Source organism: Corvus brachyrhynchos, unplaced genomic scaffold, assembly GCF_000691975.1.
Source record: "Corvus brachyrhynchos isolate BGI_N302 unplaced genomic scaffold, ASM69197v1 scaffold87, whole genome shotgun sequence".
Lineage (NCBI taxonomy): Eukaryota > Metazoa > Chordata > Aves > Passeriformes > Corvidae > Corvus > Corvus brachyrhynchos.
In genome coordinates, this window is record NW_008239767.1 from 4,423,701 (window position 1) to 4,438,956 (window position 15,256).

The window sequence follows — 15,256 nt, forward strand, 5'->3', positions numbered from 1 at the left end:
GGAACAGCGCGGCCTGTGCGGGAGCTGGACCCGCGGCACTGCCCGCCGCGCCCTGTGCCTGCTCCTCTTCCCGTCTCCTCCAGCTGCTGCTTTTCCCGCCTCCCTGGTGCCCAGGCTCCCGGTTGTCCTGTTCCGCTGCCCGCCCTTTCCCAAAGCCTTGCTGGCTCTGCGTCCATGCCCGGACTCGGTTTGCCCAAGGCGCTGTTTGTCCTCACTGCAGTCCCACAGAATCATGGAGTCTCCTGGAAGAGACCCACAATGACCGTGGAGTCCAGCCCTTATCTCTGCACAGGGCAGTCCTGGAGTCACACCATGAGTGTTGAGTGACGCTGCAGTGTCACCTGCCCGCTGCCTTCCTGGCACAACAAAACCCATTCCTACTTGGAGTAAATCTCACCCAGAACAGAGCCAGGGGTGTTGTGGCTGGAGGGTTTTTCACTTCCAACCGAAGTCTGGTGCTATCGCTTGCTGCCACACTCATTGCTTCCACTCCACCAAGTCTAATTAAACAAAGAAATAATAAATATGCTGTCTCCCACACGTAATGTTAAATATTTGTTATTGCCTTGATATTTCCGAATTGAAAGCTTTTATATGGGCTGTGTTCAGAGCTGGCTGTAGGGATAGTGCATTCATCAGAGCGTCAATGCACAGCGAGACTTGAAGTGTTGGATTGAAACATTTAACTTCTTACTTGATCATACAGTGACCAACAGCAGTGGTTCACAGCGTGTGTTTTATCATCACAGGAAAACTCCTGCCCCTTCTATTGTTTTTCACTGAGTTGTGATGTGCAGCTGCATCCTTTGGTGTGGAAGGCACTGTGCAGGTTATTACTTCCAGGAGTAAAGTGCTTCCAACCAAACTTAAAACTTAATCTGAAACAGCTGGATTTCACTTTTGACAATGGCTGTTGCCTGATAGTTTTGCAGTGAATCATGTCCCCTTACCTTTCCTCCCACATCTTACATGTAATACTTCTTTGCAGTTTTATGTTCTGGTCTCAGCTACGTTCAGTGGTGTGGAAAAGCCAATGCTTGTAAAGCATTGAGCAGTATTTGTTGTGTTTGGTTTGATTAAGCATACATTCTTCTTTTGTGTATATGATTCGTAGTTAACTGTGGCCAATTCCATTTGTGCATGCAGCAGCACAAATAAATCCAGAGGATAGATTTTTTGCAGTGGAATTGTTCCAGAGTGTTTAGCACCTGTAGAATAACCACAGCTTTTGTCCAGCTGGTTTTAAATGGCCCTTAATATACTCAGTAAAATGGAATGTGTCTGAAGGCATCTCCAGTTCATGAGGCCGTTTTTCAGAGAAGGTCAATATAAATTGGTGTTTTACTGCAATTTCTTACTTGTGTAAGAAAGGAAATAACATGTCTAAAGTCACTCAGACTGGCAACTGTGATCAAAATTGAACACATCTCTGGTGTTTGATTTTCACTACATCATTCTTACTCTAGTGGCTGAACTATCCTAGGTTGAGTTCAGTAATCCTTGCTTGTGTAAGCATCTCCATTGAGAAATACAGGATTGAATCAGTCTGTTTATCTATTTCCAACACTTAGGTGTTTCCTTCCCCCTTGCTGCAGCACAAGAACCTCACAGTGAGAGTTGGGCAGTGCATGTGATTTCTGTTACACAGGAAATCTTTATAACTCTTTGAAAGAGATGAGCTTCTGTAGAGAGGATGGGGGAAGAAATTTCAGATTTTCTAGAAGAAAATGAAAAAAATCTTCAAGAATTCAAAGCTTAATACTTGTGTGATGAAATAGGTCTAACTGAGAGATGACTTCTCTCTACAGGAATTCCTTGGAACAGAGGGTTTTATATGAACCTTTTCCCAACCATTTGTCATTCTGCTTCTAACCATCTACTTTTTTTGAGTTGGGATGCAGTTCACTGTGGCTTGGGCATGTCATTTCCTTTTATAAGTGACTTAATAATACTCATTGCATTATTCTGGATTGTTTTCCATTCATCTCAGCCTCTTGCCTTTTGTTTTGTTTTTAACTGTACTGAGAAAACCGTACTGATGTGTCCCCAGGGAATAGTTTCCTTTTAATTCTAAACCTATTGGAGGTTTTGAGACATTTGAAGAATCTGCTGCTGGTCCAGTTAATGGTTGAGTTGCAAAACATAGTGGAAAAATGAAAAATTCCTAACAAGTGTGCTGGGTTACTGCTTCCACTAGTGTTCTACCTTGAAACAGAAATATAAAGGGGCAATATGTAACTTGATATTCTTAAGAGGCTGGCAATTCAGTTCAAATTATTTGTTTAATGGAGCACTGAAATAAAAGGACAATAAAGTGGCCTCAGGAGCCAGTCAGATTGATGCTTGTATTGAAGTCTGTTTGGGGTTTTTTTGCTGTTCTCTAGGGCTGCTTTGTTTTTAAACCAAGTACCAAGAAGAGGAGATCGTCTGAGAAAGCAGGTTAGTGCGTTTTCATTTGTGTTTCTGTTTGAGAAGGGTTAATCCTGAAAGGTTCATCACATCTGATTGACTTCATATGATGAGTTCTGTAATTGCTGTGTGATGTTTTCTCTTGCTCCTTGATTGCTGAAAATGCATTTCTTAGGAGGAATGCAAGCAAATTATTGGCTAGACTTTTTTCATCTCCAGAAATCAAGATTGTGTAGCCATCTTTGTCTTTGCACTTTTTTTTTGCAAGAGAACTCCTCATCATGCTACCGTAAGGTTTTTACTCACTGACAAACAATTCACCTGAAGGTCTGAATGAGCCATTTTTAAGCTGTGGGAGTCAGAAATCATATCCCATCCGTAAGTCTCACATTCTGGGTATTTTGCCCAAATTTCTTGTGGAAAAGAAGGAAGAAAAGCCATTTGTGGCTTCTGTCCACTAGTATTTGCTGCATACTTTTTCTCTAGATGTGTATGCAGGTTTGTTTTTGTTTGAGGACTGACTCTTCTTAGAACCAGAAATAATGCATCTTAAATAGTTGCTATTTGAGACTCAGTTGGGAAACTGTTTTTATTCCTTATCATCACTAGAGCTGTCAAAAGATGTGACAATTTGTATGAAAAAGATGGAGAGGAAGGTAACGAGGCCAGATTTTTGTCATTGCAAGTTATTGCAACAAGCGAGGCCTGTGTCCTTAGACCACATTGAAATTTTACCCCTTACTGGATATTGTGGGGTTTTTTTGCAAGATTAGAAATGCTTGGATAGAAATGCATAATGTCCTAGGTAGGAAATACTTTGAGGTGGAAAAATAAATTTGGCTGGACTAGCCCTAAAAGAGAGAGGCAGAGGTGAGCTGGTTTGGCTTTTCACAGCAATTGGTTAGAGTGTTGTTCTAAAACAGTACTTGGATGTGCATCTGTTCAGTCTGGAAGCCCAGTCCTGTCCAATGTGAAGTTTTAGTTGTGAAACTCCACAGCATCAGTAGTTGATAATACTGTCACACCTCACAAAAGGCCTTCTGAGAACATTTGCACCAATAGTTTGACTTTTGGTAGTGAAAAAAGGATATTATGCCTTGGAATGTTATCAATAATATGGTGGCTGGATTTTCTTCAACTAAAAGCCTAAGATCTGTGTAATCAGAGCTGGTTATGTATTTTAAGTGATTTCTCTTAGGGATACAAATGAGGTGATAGTTAGGGGAGACAATGAAAATCGAGGCAGAGGGATGTCTCATTTGTCATTTACAGACCTGTTTTGGGTGGGTTTAGTGCTTTAGGAGATGGTGCTCATCAACTGGCTCTTTTCTAGAGATCCACTAGAAACCACTGCTGGTGTTCCACTGAATGGCAACCAGGTGGACCCACAAAACTTTCTGAAGCAAGAGAAAGTTGTTTTTTTTTTTTAAATTATTATTATTGTTTCTTATTTTGTTTATTTAATAATAAAGGCTGTTTGCTCTGATTTAGTCTTTAGCTTATCTGGGACTTGAGATAGAAGCTACTTCTTTACCTTTTGCCTGCATACTTGGGTAATAGATTCTGCTTGTTCCCTTGCTTATTCTACCAAATACTAGCAATTAATTAACTGCTTAAGAGAAAAGTCATCTCCCTGAAATATGTATGTACAGTTGGGTCCTTTGTTTTATTCTCAGGGAAAAAAAATGTTTTGTTTTCATGAATTTATTTGTGCTTTCCTTTGCTTTCTTTGTTTCCAGCTCATGATTTCAGAAGCAGAAGTGATGATGCAGAGGATACTGAGTTACGGTTTGTCACTTGTCAGTCTTTATGGAAACAGATCAAATCAGAAACAGAGGTGAGTCTTGTGCCTCACGCTCAAGGGGTGTTTTGCATTTGTGACAATGCTGCTTGCTTCTTTGTTTCTGGGGATCTTTTTGACATGCTTAAAAGTGCATGGCAGTTAGTTAAAGCAATAGGAGGGCCAGAAATACTGCTATCTGTCCAGAATATAAAATAGTAGTAATAAATGCATCAAGTACACCTTACTTGTAACCACAGAACTGTACACTTTTGAGGTTTCAAGCTGCTGCTTTTAAGCTTCTCTTCCTACTAATTGTCTTTTTTATTAACTCCTGGCATACTGCTGTTTCCTGCCTTCAATTCAGTTAGTGCTTAGGTGGCTATGAGGATTTTAGGCTGGTCTTGACCTTAGTGCTCCAGAATTCATACACAGCAGCCCAGGATTCATAGTGGATTTATGTGAACACAGCTGCATGGATGTCAAATACAGAATGATACTGCTGCAAGTAGGGTCTATTGAATTAGTATGGTTGGTGTGAATGGGGTTGTCTGGTGGGGGTCAGAGTTAATTTCATACTGAACTGTGGTCTCCTGACTGCTGTGTGTTACATGGCATGCTGTTGTTGTGTCCCTATAGCCAGCTGGCTTGCATTATAGTAATAATAATTGCTTCCATACAGCAGTAATTTCCTCCTCTATTCAGTGTCACAGATTCTGGGCAAGTATTCTGTATTCCTCTGCTTGCTCTTGGGCTCTAGACATTATGAGAATTTTTTCCCCGAAGTTTGTTTTGGGATGTGCAGTAGAAGCCAGATGGATGTAGCTTAAAATCTGGACCCTTGGGCTAAGCTCATAAATTCCTCTAATTCTGTTCCTACCCTTGTTTTCTTTGAGGCTGTTAGGAGTTTGCCAGATACTTTTTTCTTGTCTTACTCCACCTGATGGAATACAGTTCCTCCTCTACTGACATACTGATGAGGGCATTTCCTTAGAGTTTTAATTGCCCAAGGGCAGATTACCTGTAGTTAATTCTGCTGCTACACAAAGAATTTTCTTCGTACTGCTTCTGAGATATTTGTGATTTTTTTCCTTCTGAGTTTTGAATCATCATCCTTTTATCCCACTGTTGGCAAACGTGGAGCTGATGGTGGTTCTTACATATAAAATAGTGTGATAATTTGGATTGGAAGGGACTTTAGAAAGTTTCTAGTCTGAACTCCTTAAAGCAGCATCACCCATGAGGTCAGGCCAGGTAGGTGAGGGCTTTAGCTAAGTCAGGATTTCATTTCTTACATGCTTTCAATCCCTAGTGCAGCAAACCTGATCGGTGGCAGAGTATGTGGGAAGCAGGTGTCTTGCTGGTTTGGGCTTCTATTCTAGGGGTTCTGGTAGTGTGCTAAGGGAACCTAGCAGGACATTCTCCAGAGGTTTTGCCTGTGCACTGCTGCCTGCTGATTTGTTGGCAGGCCTTGTGCTTGTGCTGGTGTTTTCCTGATTCTCTGGTATCTGCTCGAGGTGTTGAAAAGACAAGAGGATTTGCCCCCCAAGGCAGAGCACTTTTGGCCTTTATATGTCCATCAAAAACTGTGGTGTGGTTGTGGCAGCACCATCTGTCATCTGGCATTGACGTCCTTTCATGCTTCTCACAACTGGAAAGCTGACAAAAGTATGGCAGGAACTGCCCTTTGTTTTTGGAAGGTGAATTTTGGGCTTCGTTTTTCTTCAGTATTGCAACGTATCCCAGTTTTGACCCCTGCTGTCAGAAGTGGCCTTGCAAATGTGCTTATGATTAACCTCACCAAGGGCTTGCAGAAATATTCTTGTCCTGTGAGGTGAGAATTCCATTCTACCAAGGTCCAGGCTAGAAAGAAAAAGGTGAAGTGCAGGGCTAAAATACAGTAATTTTAGCTCTAATATGAAGATAATGGTTTTCAGACCACATAACAAATAGTCATAACAAAACCTGGTGTCATGGCAGTGACTGAACTTCGAGTTCCTGTGACTTTTCCAGAGTGAGCAGTGTCATGCAAGCAAATTACTTGGTCACTTAGGATGCAGAGCAGCCTGGTGAACTTTCTGGAACATTATCAAAACAATGCTATTAGCAAAGTTGTTTTGACAGGAAAAGACTGATGGATTTTAGGAAAGTGAAGTAATTGTGTAATGCTATGGCAGACCAAATTCCATCATTACAAGTGCACAGTGGAAGAAATAATATATACTGTAATCGTGCAAAGTAAGAATTGAGGTTCTTGTTAGGTCATCTTAGCAAAAACAGTAGTGATCACAGGAAGCTCAGGGTTTGATGGAATCTGAAACAGAAGCTCAGAGGATTGTTACAGGATCTGTGATAATACAGGAGTTGTTACAATGATGTTATAACACTGATGGTGTAAATTCTTTCAAAAATGTCATGTTACAGTTTGTTCTGAGTTGCATAGAATTTATCAGGTGGGAGTTCAGAGCTGCACAATCAGAAAGGCCAGAAGGACATTCTTCAATAAGTAGAGGATGAAAAGACTAAAATTACTCTGTGTACAGTTTTATCAGTTGTTTAGGAGACCAACAGAGGCTCTTCTGTATTATGGAAATAGAGTTCAGGCTATTGAGCAGGGAGCATCTGACCTTAACTCTTTTATAGTGGCCTCTTCTATGCTGCTAGAGATGACCTTTGCCACCTCGCTTAAAATCAAATTCACTGCTGTGTGTGTCACTTTTTGCTGCTAATAAATCTTGATGATGATTTTGTTTGGGACAGGGGTTTAATCTTTTTTCTAACATCTGTGTTCTAGAGTATATATTGATATCCTGAACTTCAGAGTACAGGAGGGTTTTTTTGTCTGTTCCAGCAGAAGGCATATCTTGGTTTAGGGACAAAGACACACAGATCAAGAAAAGAAATACAAAATGCTGCTGATATACATATATTTGTCTTTAATATTTATATGTTCCTGCTTATAGAAATTCTTGTGTGAAAATCATCCTGAAGGTCAAAAGACAGTGTAGCAAACATGGCAGTCATGTGGTTTAGTATTTTTTCCTATAAAACATACTTAATGATTTCCTTTATTATTATTTTTACTTCTTTCATCCTGAATTCGATTTGGAAGAGCAGAATATTTTCTTTCATTTAGCTCTCTCAGAAAAATGTTTACAGGTGTTTTGTGAGGTGAGAAGGAAGAATAAGAATTTCTATGAACATTGTTCCAGAAACGAATTATACTGTTTTATATTGCCTACATCACTTCGGCTTTGTCAGTGTGTTGGTTTTTTCTCCTTCTTTAAAGCGTGTGATGTGACAACACAGTTAAGCTCACTTGCTTTCCAAACTGTTGTTGAGGCACTTGACCAGAAGTTCCAAGATGGGAAACGTGATGCCTTAGGTTTTAACTTTTGTATTTTTTAAATCCTGTACTGCCTAGTGTGTAACTCTGAAGTTTCTTGTAGCCTGTTAACTTCTGCTCTCTCCTGCTAGGCAGACATAACAAAGCCTCTCCAGGCTTTGTCTTCAAGGACACCCAGACCGTCCTAGGCCCAAAAAGTATAAACCAAAAGCCTTTGAGAGGGGAGCAAGCAGAGGGGAATTACATCATTAAACTGAAGGTTTAATTGGAGAATTAACCCTGATATGCAAATGAACCAAACCTACAAAAGTGTGAAGAACTCGTGACCTGTTGTCCATCTTGGGGGGTCCATCTTGGCAGCAGCCTCTGGCTCCCCAGGGTGTACCTCTGAAGGCCCTTCAAATAAATACCTACCTTTATTCCCTTACTCCTGTCTAGTCTCTGTTTTTAGGTGGACTCTCAAGGCATCAAATGTATGTTTGCCACACAATGAATAAGTTAGTGTGGTTTATAGATCACAGTAAAATTTAAACCCTGGAGTTTTAAGGGTTAAAGATTATGCAGGAAAGGAGTAGAAAAAGGAAGCTACAGTGGTGTTTTCACATTTTTATAGATAAATTCTCTCTGTGTATGTTTGCAGCAAATACAAGAAGACTTGAATAAGCAGTTGCTTGATAATCTGGTGAGTTTTTTGAGCCGGTCTCATTCTGAGTTTCAAGAGAAGACAACAGAATGGACTTGCAGGATGAAGTTCAGAGAAATCCCTACTGCAGCTCTTGTCTTAGGTAATTTTTTAAAGATATTTTTTGTTATGTACATCTGATTAAAACTCAGACAGATCAAAGAAATTTACATTGCTGACTCCTAGCAATTACTGTGAGTAGTATCAGCTTCAAACATGTCAACAGAAGAGATTGGGCGGGGAGAAGGAAGTCAGATAAAGCCTCCTTCCCCTTTTGCCTATGTTGCTTAATAGTCCAGTAAGTCAACAACTCCCCTACAGGTCTGTCTTAAGCAGCTGGTAGTGATTTGAGGTTTTTTTGTTTGAGGCACTGGAGGTACTTTGATTACATCCATGTTTCTGCTACCAGCATGCTTGGTGGTTTCTACGACTTAACCCTGGAATTATGTAGCTTCTGTATTTCTGGTCTGTGTTCTTGCAGAGCATCTTTACATGTAGGAAAGTAGTGTCTTTATCTTGGGAAAAGAGCAGAGGGTGAAGAAAATAGCTGGAGATGAAATTAGTGAAGTTCTGAAGTCTTTTTTTTTTTTCTTCCCTTCTCCTTTCTTTCAGAGGTTTGCAACTGTAAATCCTAAACCTGATTCAAGGCAAGTTGATTACATTTTCAGTGGATTATTTTAGGGAAATTAAGATCAGGCCTGTGCTTCAAACTTACCATGTAGCCACTAACAAAGAGTGGAAGGGACTCTACTTTTGTAGGTAGTATATTGAAAAACTACTGCTTCAAATATTTCTGTGGAAGCAGCTCTGGATTGCCTTCTGGAGGGGTTTGCTCTTTTTTTTGGTTGATTTAAGGATATTAACAAAGACAGTAAATACTACGTTGGTCATAGTGAATTCAGACTGTGGTTCACAGTAATTTATGGTAATTTTCCTCTTTAGATGAGCCATGAGAGGATCCAGGTATGGTTACAGTATCCTTCTAGAGAAGGTGAATTTAATTTCTTGTCTGCAGGCCTTACATGGCTGTGGGTGGATTCTGAGGGATGTTAGAAAACCAGTCCTGGTTCTTGCCGGTTTGCACCTTGAGAAGACTTTCTTTAAAAAGCCCCACCAAACTATATGATAAAGGGTCTTCACAGTGGCTCCCTGTTTCTCTTAATTCGGGAGTGTCAACATGTGTGTCTAATCTTTTGCTAGTTTTTCATCTTTCCTCACAGCTGATGTGATACTTTTCATTCTTTCCTTAAATATTTGAGGTATCTTCTGATTTTTGTCTACTGTTCAGTTTACTGTTCAATCATTGTGCTCATGAGTCATGGAAAAATGCGCCTTAAAATTTTGTCCTTTTCTTTCTAGGTGTGAATGTTACAGATCACGACTTGACTTTCAGAGGTCTCTCAGATGCCCTTCAGGATAACATTACTCCTTATATAGCCTTGCTGGAAGCCAAAGATTGCCCAGGTAAATACTGCAATAGTATTGCTGCTTCTTTTGAATAAGATATCAATTAACTAGGAATTCTAGCTTTTGACCCTAAATGTAAGAATAATGGACAGAGGGATCTTGAAGACTTTCCGAAGATTTGCTCAAACCTATGTCACCAGAGCAGTAATGCCTAGTGTGTTTTGAGAGGTAGCCAGTTCTGTTTAGAACAGTGAAGATTGACATGCTAGTTAGCTGTAGCATAAGTGTTAAGAACATGCTGCTTAGTGTATTGCATGTTGATATTGTAGGTTGGTTTTCTTCTTGTCTAATTGGACAGTGTATGTATGCATTCCACTTCTTAAATGCTTACAAGTCACATTATTTAGTGAGAGAATGGGTAGAATAAAATTGCCCCACCCTCCTTGCTCCTTCTTTATTTTTTAAGTAAAAAGATTAAAGTCACTTATGGCAGCATCTTCAGTTCTGTGGATTGGCTGCCTTACTTATTCTTAGGTCACTCTAAAAAGCATATGGCTGGAGCTCAGGGAAAGATGGAAGACCAACATCTTAACCTCAGTTGTTGCTATCTAGGCAAATTGCATTAACAGCATACATATCATTAATGCTTTCAGGAGCATGAGATGTGCATTCTTGAGAGAGAAGGAGAATAATCAGAAATGTGAAAAATAATGACTAATAACTTCGGGGTGGTTTTTTATAGTATGAGACGGAGAACTGTTGTCAGACAACCAAATGTTTTTACCACGTGTCTAAAAATGTTTTGTGAAGGCATAAAAAACCTGATGCAGAAGCTGATGGGGCAGCTGATGAACTGTGATATAGATGTGGACTCACTGGAAGATGAGGACTGTGTGCAGGTTTCACAGAATAGAATACGTTGTTCAATGTCTTCTCTTATCAGCTGGTATGAGAGTGTAACAAAGGTATGTTGCTGGCATTTTTTTATCCCCAGTTTATGAAAATACCTGACCTTTAGATGTTTTTTAAACAGAAATTTAATAACTCAGCTTTCTGTGAGAAAATGCCAAAGGTTAATTTTTAATGTAATGCTAAAAAATAATGTGATATTGAGGTGATGTGACTATAATATGTGACACATAGAACAACTGTGGAGTTAGTTACTGATAATGTATGAATGTCAGAATTCTGAAACACAAGCAAAAAGTACTTTTTTTGTCTTATGTTTAATTGGTAACTGGAAGCTTAAAATGCAATATCAGCTTCATGCCAAATACTTTTCTCCCAGGAGCGCTGAGATATTTTGTTTATTAAAACAAAAGTTTACAGAAGAACGGCCATCCAGGGCAAAGGTACTGTATTAGTGCTAATGAGCCATGATGTCATCTGCAGCCCACACTACATTGGCAAGCAGTACGGAAATAACTTTCAAGATGTGTTTGTATCTTTGTGTTTGCTGAAGCTATTGAAGTTTCAAGTTGTGCTTCTGTCATGAATACAAGTTACAACTGATTTTCTGACGACTTCGTCGGAGCAGTGTGATAAACCAAAGTGTACTGAGTACATGCTCTTTTTATTAGTGGGTAAAGATACAGAAAATAAGCAATATCTGTATACGCAACTCAAATCTTCTCCCTCAATCCCAGCAGAACTCCACCAGTTCTGCCTCTCAGAGCTATTATTTTCATTGTTGAGAGTGTGTGTTTAAAATCTGTTTATTCTTTGTACTTCATGCTGTGCCAAACAGAAGGAAGAAAAATGGCAGTTCTAGATGCTAATAATAAATACAGCTGACAAAAAGTCAGTCATGTCACTTTGGAGTACTATAGTATCATAGATATGATTCAGTCTTCTTATTTTGCTGGCTTCTGTGTATTAAAGTTTAATTAATGGCTTTAAAGAAAACAGATTCTGAAACTCCAAGCAAAAAAAGAAATTCCTCCTCTAGACACTGGCAGTCTCCTCCAGTTATAGTAATATTCAAAGACATGGAAAGTTTCACCACGAAAGTTCTTCAGGACTTCATAGTCATCAGCAGGTAAATGTGACTTGAACTTTAGTTCTTTCACTCCTTTACCCATTTTTTTTTGCAGCTGTTTTGAAATGTAGCAGTGAGGCCAGTGGAGCATTGGAATCAAATATTGGTGCTGCTTCTTTGCAGCAGTGATTGAGCAAAAACTACTTGCTGGGTTTTAGGCGTAAATTATGCTAAAGCTAACTTGTGGCTGTGAACCAGAGTGCATAAGGGCTAGGTTGAGATAACCGGTGGTTGATTTAATTTTTCACATAGTAGAATTTATTGGTACTAGTTGCTACAGAATTTGTGAATGTGAAACTAAGCTTTTAAGATGTGTATATCTTTTAAAATTGTTTTCAGAGTGTATTTTTGTGTGACTACTGATGTAATGCTGTGTAAAGGTCACTTGCTTACTAATAGGGGTGTATATGAAACTTCCCCAGTTGGCCAGGATCTGTAATCAGCAGCTGACTACTGTAAGTGCTCCTGTGCTTCTGTTCTTCTTTAGCCTGTCTTCAGGCATGCTGATCAAAGACTCATGCTGCTCTCCAAAAAGAGCATCTTGCACTTAAGTCCCCAGGTTGGAGCTACAGTTAAAGCTGTCAGAATTGGGGCTGCAGTTGTACAGTTAATTCAGCTGCAGTGTGTGCACCTGATATTACCTCTAAACAAGGCCTAGGCAATTCACTTGCTGAGACACAGGCAAGAAATCGTATAGCTTGTATTACTCTCTTCATCTCAGTCTTAAGCATGTTTAATAAAGTTGAAGTGGGTAAATATGAGAGGTTCCTCTGATTTGTTAATCACAAGTTCTGATTCCCTTCTAAGATTATCAACAGTGGACAGTAATATATGAAGTTTATTAGTTTTATGTTTAAGTCTTCAGTAATTTCTTTTGAGGAGTTAGAGAAATGAAGTAATTGTGGGATAACAATTAAAATATAAAGTCAGAAGTTTGCCGTGGCAAAAACAAAGGAAAGAAATAAATTTACAATTTTAACCTAGACGGTATTTAAAGTAGCAGAATTTATACTTCCTTGAAACTACTAAAAATGGAAAATAATGATGAAATGATACTGAAAACACTGTATTTTGTATAAATTGTATGCTGTCCACAAGGAATACACATTCAGTCCTGGTTTTCAGTTCTAAAGCAAATACTAAAAAATTACCTGAAGAGAAAGATAATCTGGGGAAGTCAGAATTTTTTTTCTTACATGTGGTTGGAACATAGAATGTTGGAGATGTTTCATACTTATTTTGAATTTATTAAATGGTGTAAATCTTATAAATTTTCTTGACTTACCTATTTAATGCATCTTCTTATTTTTTCTCTTTGAAAAAATTCTATTATAAGACTCAGTTCTCTGGATATAAATTTTTGGGAAGGTAGGATCAGCACAAGACTCTATCTGAAATGATGCTTTTTGTGCCACTTTCTGAAATTTAATCCTAAAATGAAATTTTATTTTCTTATCTACTTCAGGGCTTTAAATAGCATCCTTTCTTTTTCGTTTTATTTGACCCCAAAATTCTTTTGGTTTACTGGCAATGAATCTTTTAATTTACCCCTCTCTGCATCTAAGCTCAGTGCTGTAGTAGGAACACAATGCATTTGTTACACAAGCTTCTATAATGTAACTATTACTTTTTTTTCCCTTCCCCCTTTATCCAGTCAACATATCCGTGAATTACCTCTAGTGCTGATTTTTGGAATCGCTACATCACCAATGATTATCCACAGATTACTTCCTCACTCAGTTTCCTCTCTGCTGTGCATAGAGCTTTTCCAGTCCCTTTCTTGTAAGGAGCACCTGTCTACTATAATTGACAAGGTAATTCCCTTTATAAATAGAAAGGAGGAATGTGTGTGTGTTGAAGCACAGTTTGCATGTGTTGCCTTTAAAGGCAGGTTTGTCTGAAGGTTTTGAAAAGGACTCTGCTCCTGAGATCTGTGGATTTTGGATATTTCTACTCGCAGCTGCAGAGCAGTGTAATACTGAGAGCTCTCTTCTCATACTAAGACACATACACGCACACACACACACCTGCTTTCGTCTTGCATTTGCATTGGCTTGTGCAATTACACTTTGACATTCACACTTCTTCATTAAAGTCAAGCTGTGATTTCAGTTTTACTTTGGTCCAGAAAAAGATAGCTTTGAAACAGCCTAAACTTTGAAAAATAAAGTTCAGCCTGAGTCTTAACCACCTGTCAAACATTAGCTGAGTTATCCATATGTTCAGGCCATATAAGTGTTGTGTCTGTGGATTCTTGGTAGAGTGTGCTGGATTTCCAAAATCTCTGTTACACATGCTAAAAGTAGTGGTATCAGTGTTTATTAAGCAGTCTCTATCCTATTTGTAATTTTACAGAAATAGCATTAAGCAAAACTAACTTCAAACGTTATATTAGTGGAAGATACTTAGGAAGATGTGGTAAAATAATAAACTGAAAATCAATCTTTGTATGGATGTTTTAGTAGAAATACTATTTTTAGGAGTTGGCAGTGTTTTTAGTATGTCGTTTAGTTGAATGCTAACACATACTAAGAGTTGTATCAAGTTGTTTATATAAGTTTTGCTAATTTGAATTCAGGAGAAAATTTCTACTATGGCTACTTTTTCTTTTTTCTCCCTCTTAGCTGCTTCTGACACCCCGGTTTCCCTTTAAACTGGGTGAGAAAGTTCTGCAGGTGCTCATCAACATATTCCTGTACCATGATTTTTCTGTCCAGAATTTTATCAAAGGATTTCAGGTAGGCAATGGTAACAAGAATTCAAATTATGGTTGTGAAAACAAAGGGTAATAACAAGGCACTGAAAGATGTCTTAGGTTCTAATGTTGCTGAATTGTATGAAAAAATATCCTTTGTAAACAGTTTGGATCTGTGAACAGATGGGTGTTTTAAAACCTTTACTGATAAGGGTTTAAGAGCAAACTTGTAGGACAGGTATGAAGAAGCACATAAAAGCTTACTCTGCCACAAAACCCGTGATATTTTAAGGTTACATTTAAAAGGGTGACCTGGCTTAAAGAAAGTGGGCAGAAAGAGCTGTGTTTTGCTATAGATTAATTTGTAGCTTTCTAACACCCCTGGCAGAAGTCTCCAGTTCTGATCATCTTTATGGGGTCCTTGTACTCTGGTTTGTCTTGATGTGAATAGGCTACAGGAGTGTCTCTTCCCCGCTTGAACTCCTCTGGCAGTTCCTACCTTTTCAGGGAAACAGGAGCTGCAACATCATTTACTTGGTGCCTCAGAGTAGGTAATAATTGTGCTCTAAGCAGCCATGTAGCAATGTGGGAGTTACATTTACCCTCTCTCAGGAGGCAAAGTGGAAGAGCTGAGGGTTTCCAAAAAGAGTCTCTACCGAGCGCAATAGTTAAATTTTTATTGTCTTATATAGTTCTTCATATCTAGATATATTTCTGTGTCTAGGTCTCCTTGTAGCTCTTGTGGATTGCAGACAAGAGTTCTCTGAAGAATTTGTAGCCCCTGTCATATGTTTTAATGTGGGACTGTGAAATTGTTTCTTTCTTGCCTAGTTCCATGTGTGAACCTGAAATAAGCCCTTTTAATGTCATAGACATTTAGAATTTCATTTAGAATAGAT

General features: G+C 38.8%; 1 protein-coding gene across 3 annotated transcripts in view; it reads left to right on the plus strand.

Moving 5' to 3' along the window:
• The first annotated feature begins 2,347 nt into the window (after nucleotides 1–2,347).
• ORC3 (origin recognition complex subunit 3) overlaps nucleotides 2,348–15,256 on the plus strand; it is a 33,315-nt gene continuing 20,406 nt past the window's right edge. For all 3 annotated transcript variants that reach the window (XM_017742818.1, XM_017742821.1, XM_017742820.1), the window contains exons 1-8: nucleotides 2,348–2,439; nucleotides 4,149–4,246; nucleotides 8,176–8,320; nucleotides 9,577–9,681; nucleotides 10,435–10,589; nucleotides 11,526–11,662; nucleotides 13,317–13,476; nucleotides 14,287–14,400. In XM_017742818.1, coding sequence (XP_017598307.1) covers nucleotides 8,281–8,320; nucleotides 9,577–9,681; nucleotides 10,435–10,589; nucleotides 11,526–11,662; nucleotides 13,317–13,476; nucleotides 14,287–14,400 — 711 coding nt within the window. In that variant the 5' untranslated portion in view covers nucleotides 2,348–2,439; nucleotides 4,149–4,246; nucleotides 8,176–8,280. The remainder of the gene's footprint in view (nucleotides 2,440–4,148; nucleotides 4,247–8,175; nucleotides 8,321–9,576; nucleotides 9,682–10,434; nucleotides 10,590–11,525; nucleotides 11,663–13,316; nucleotides 13,477–14,286; nucleotides 14,401–15,256) is intronic.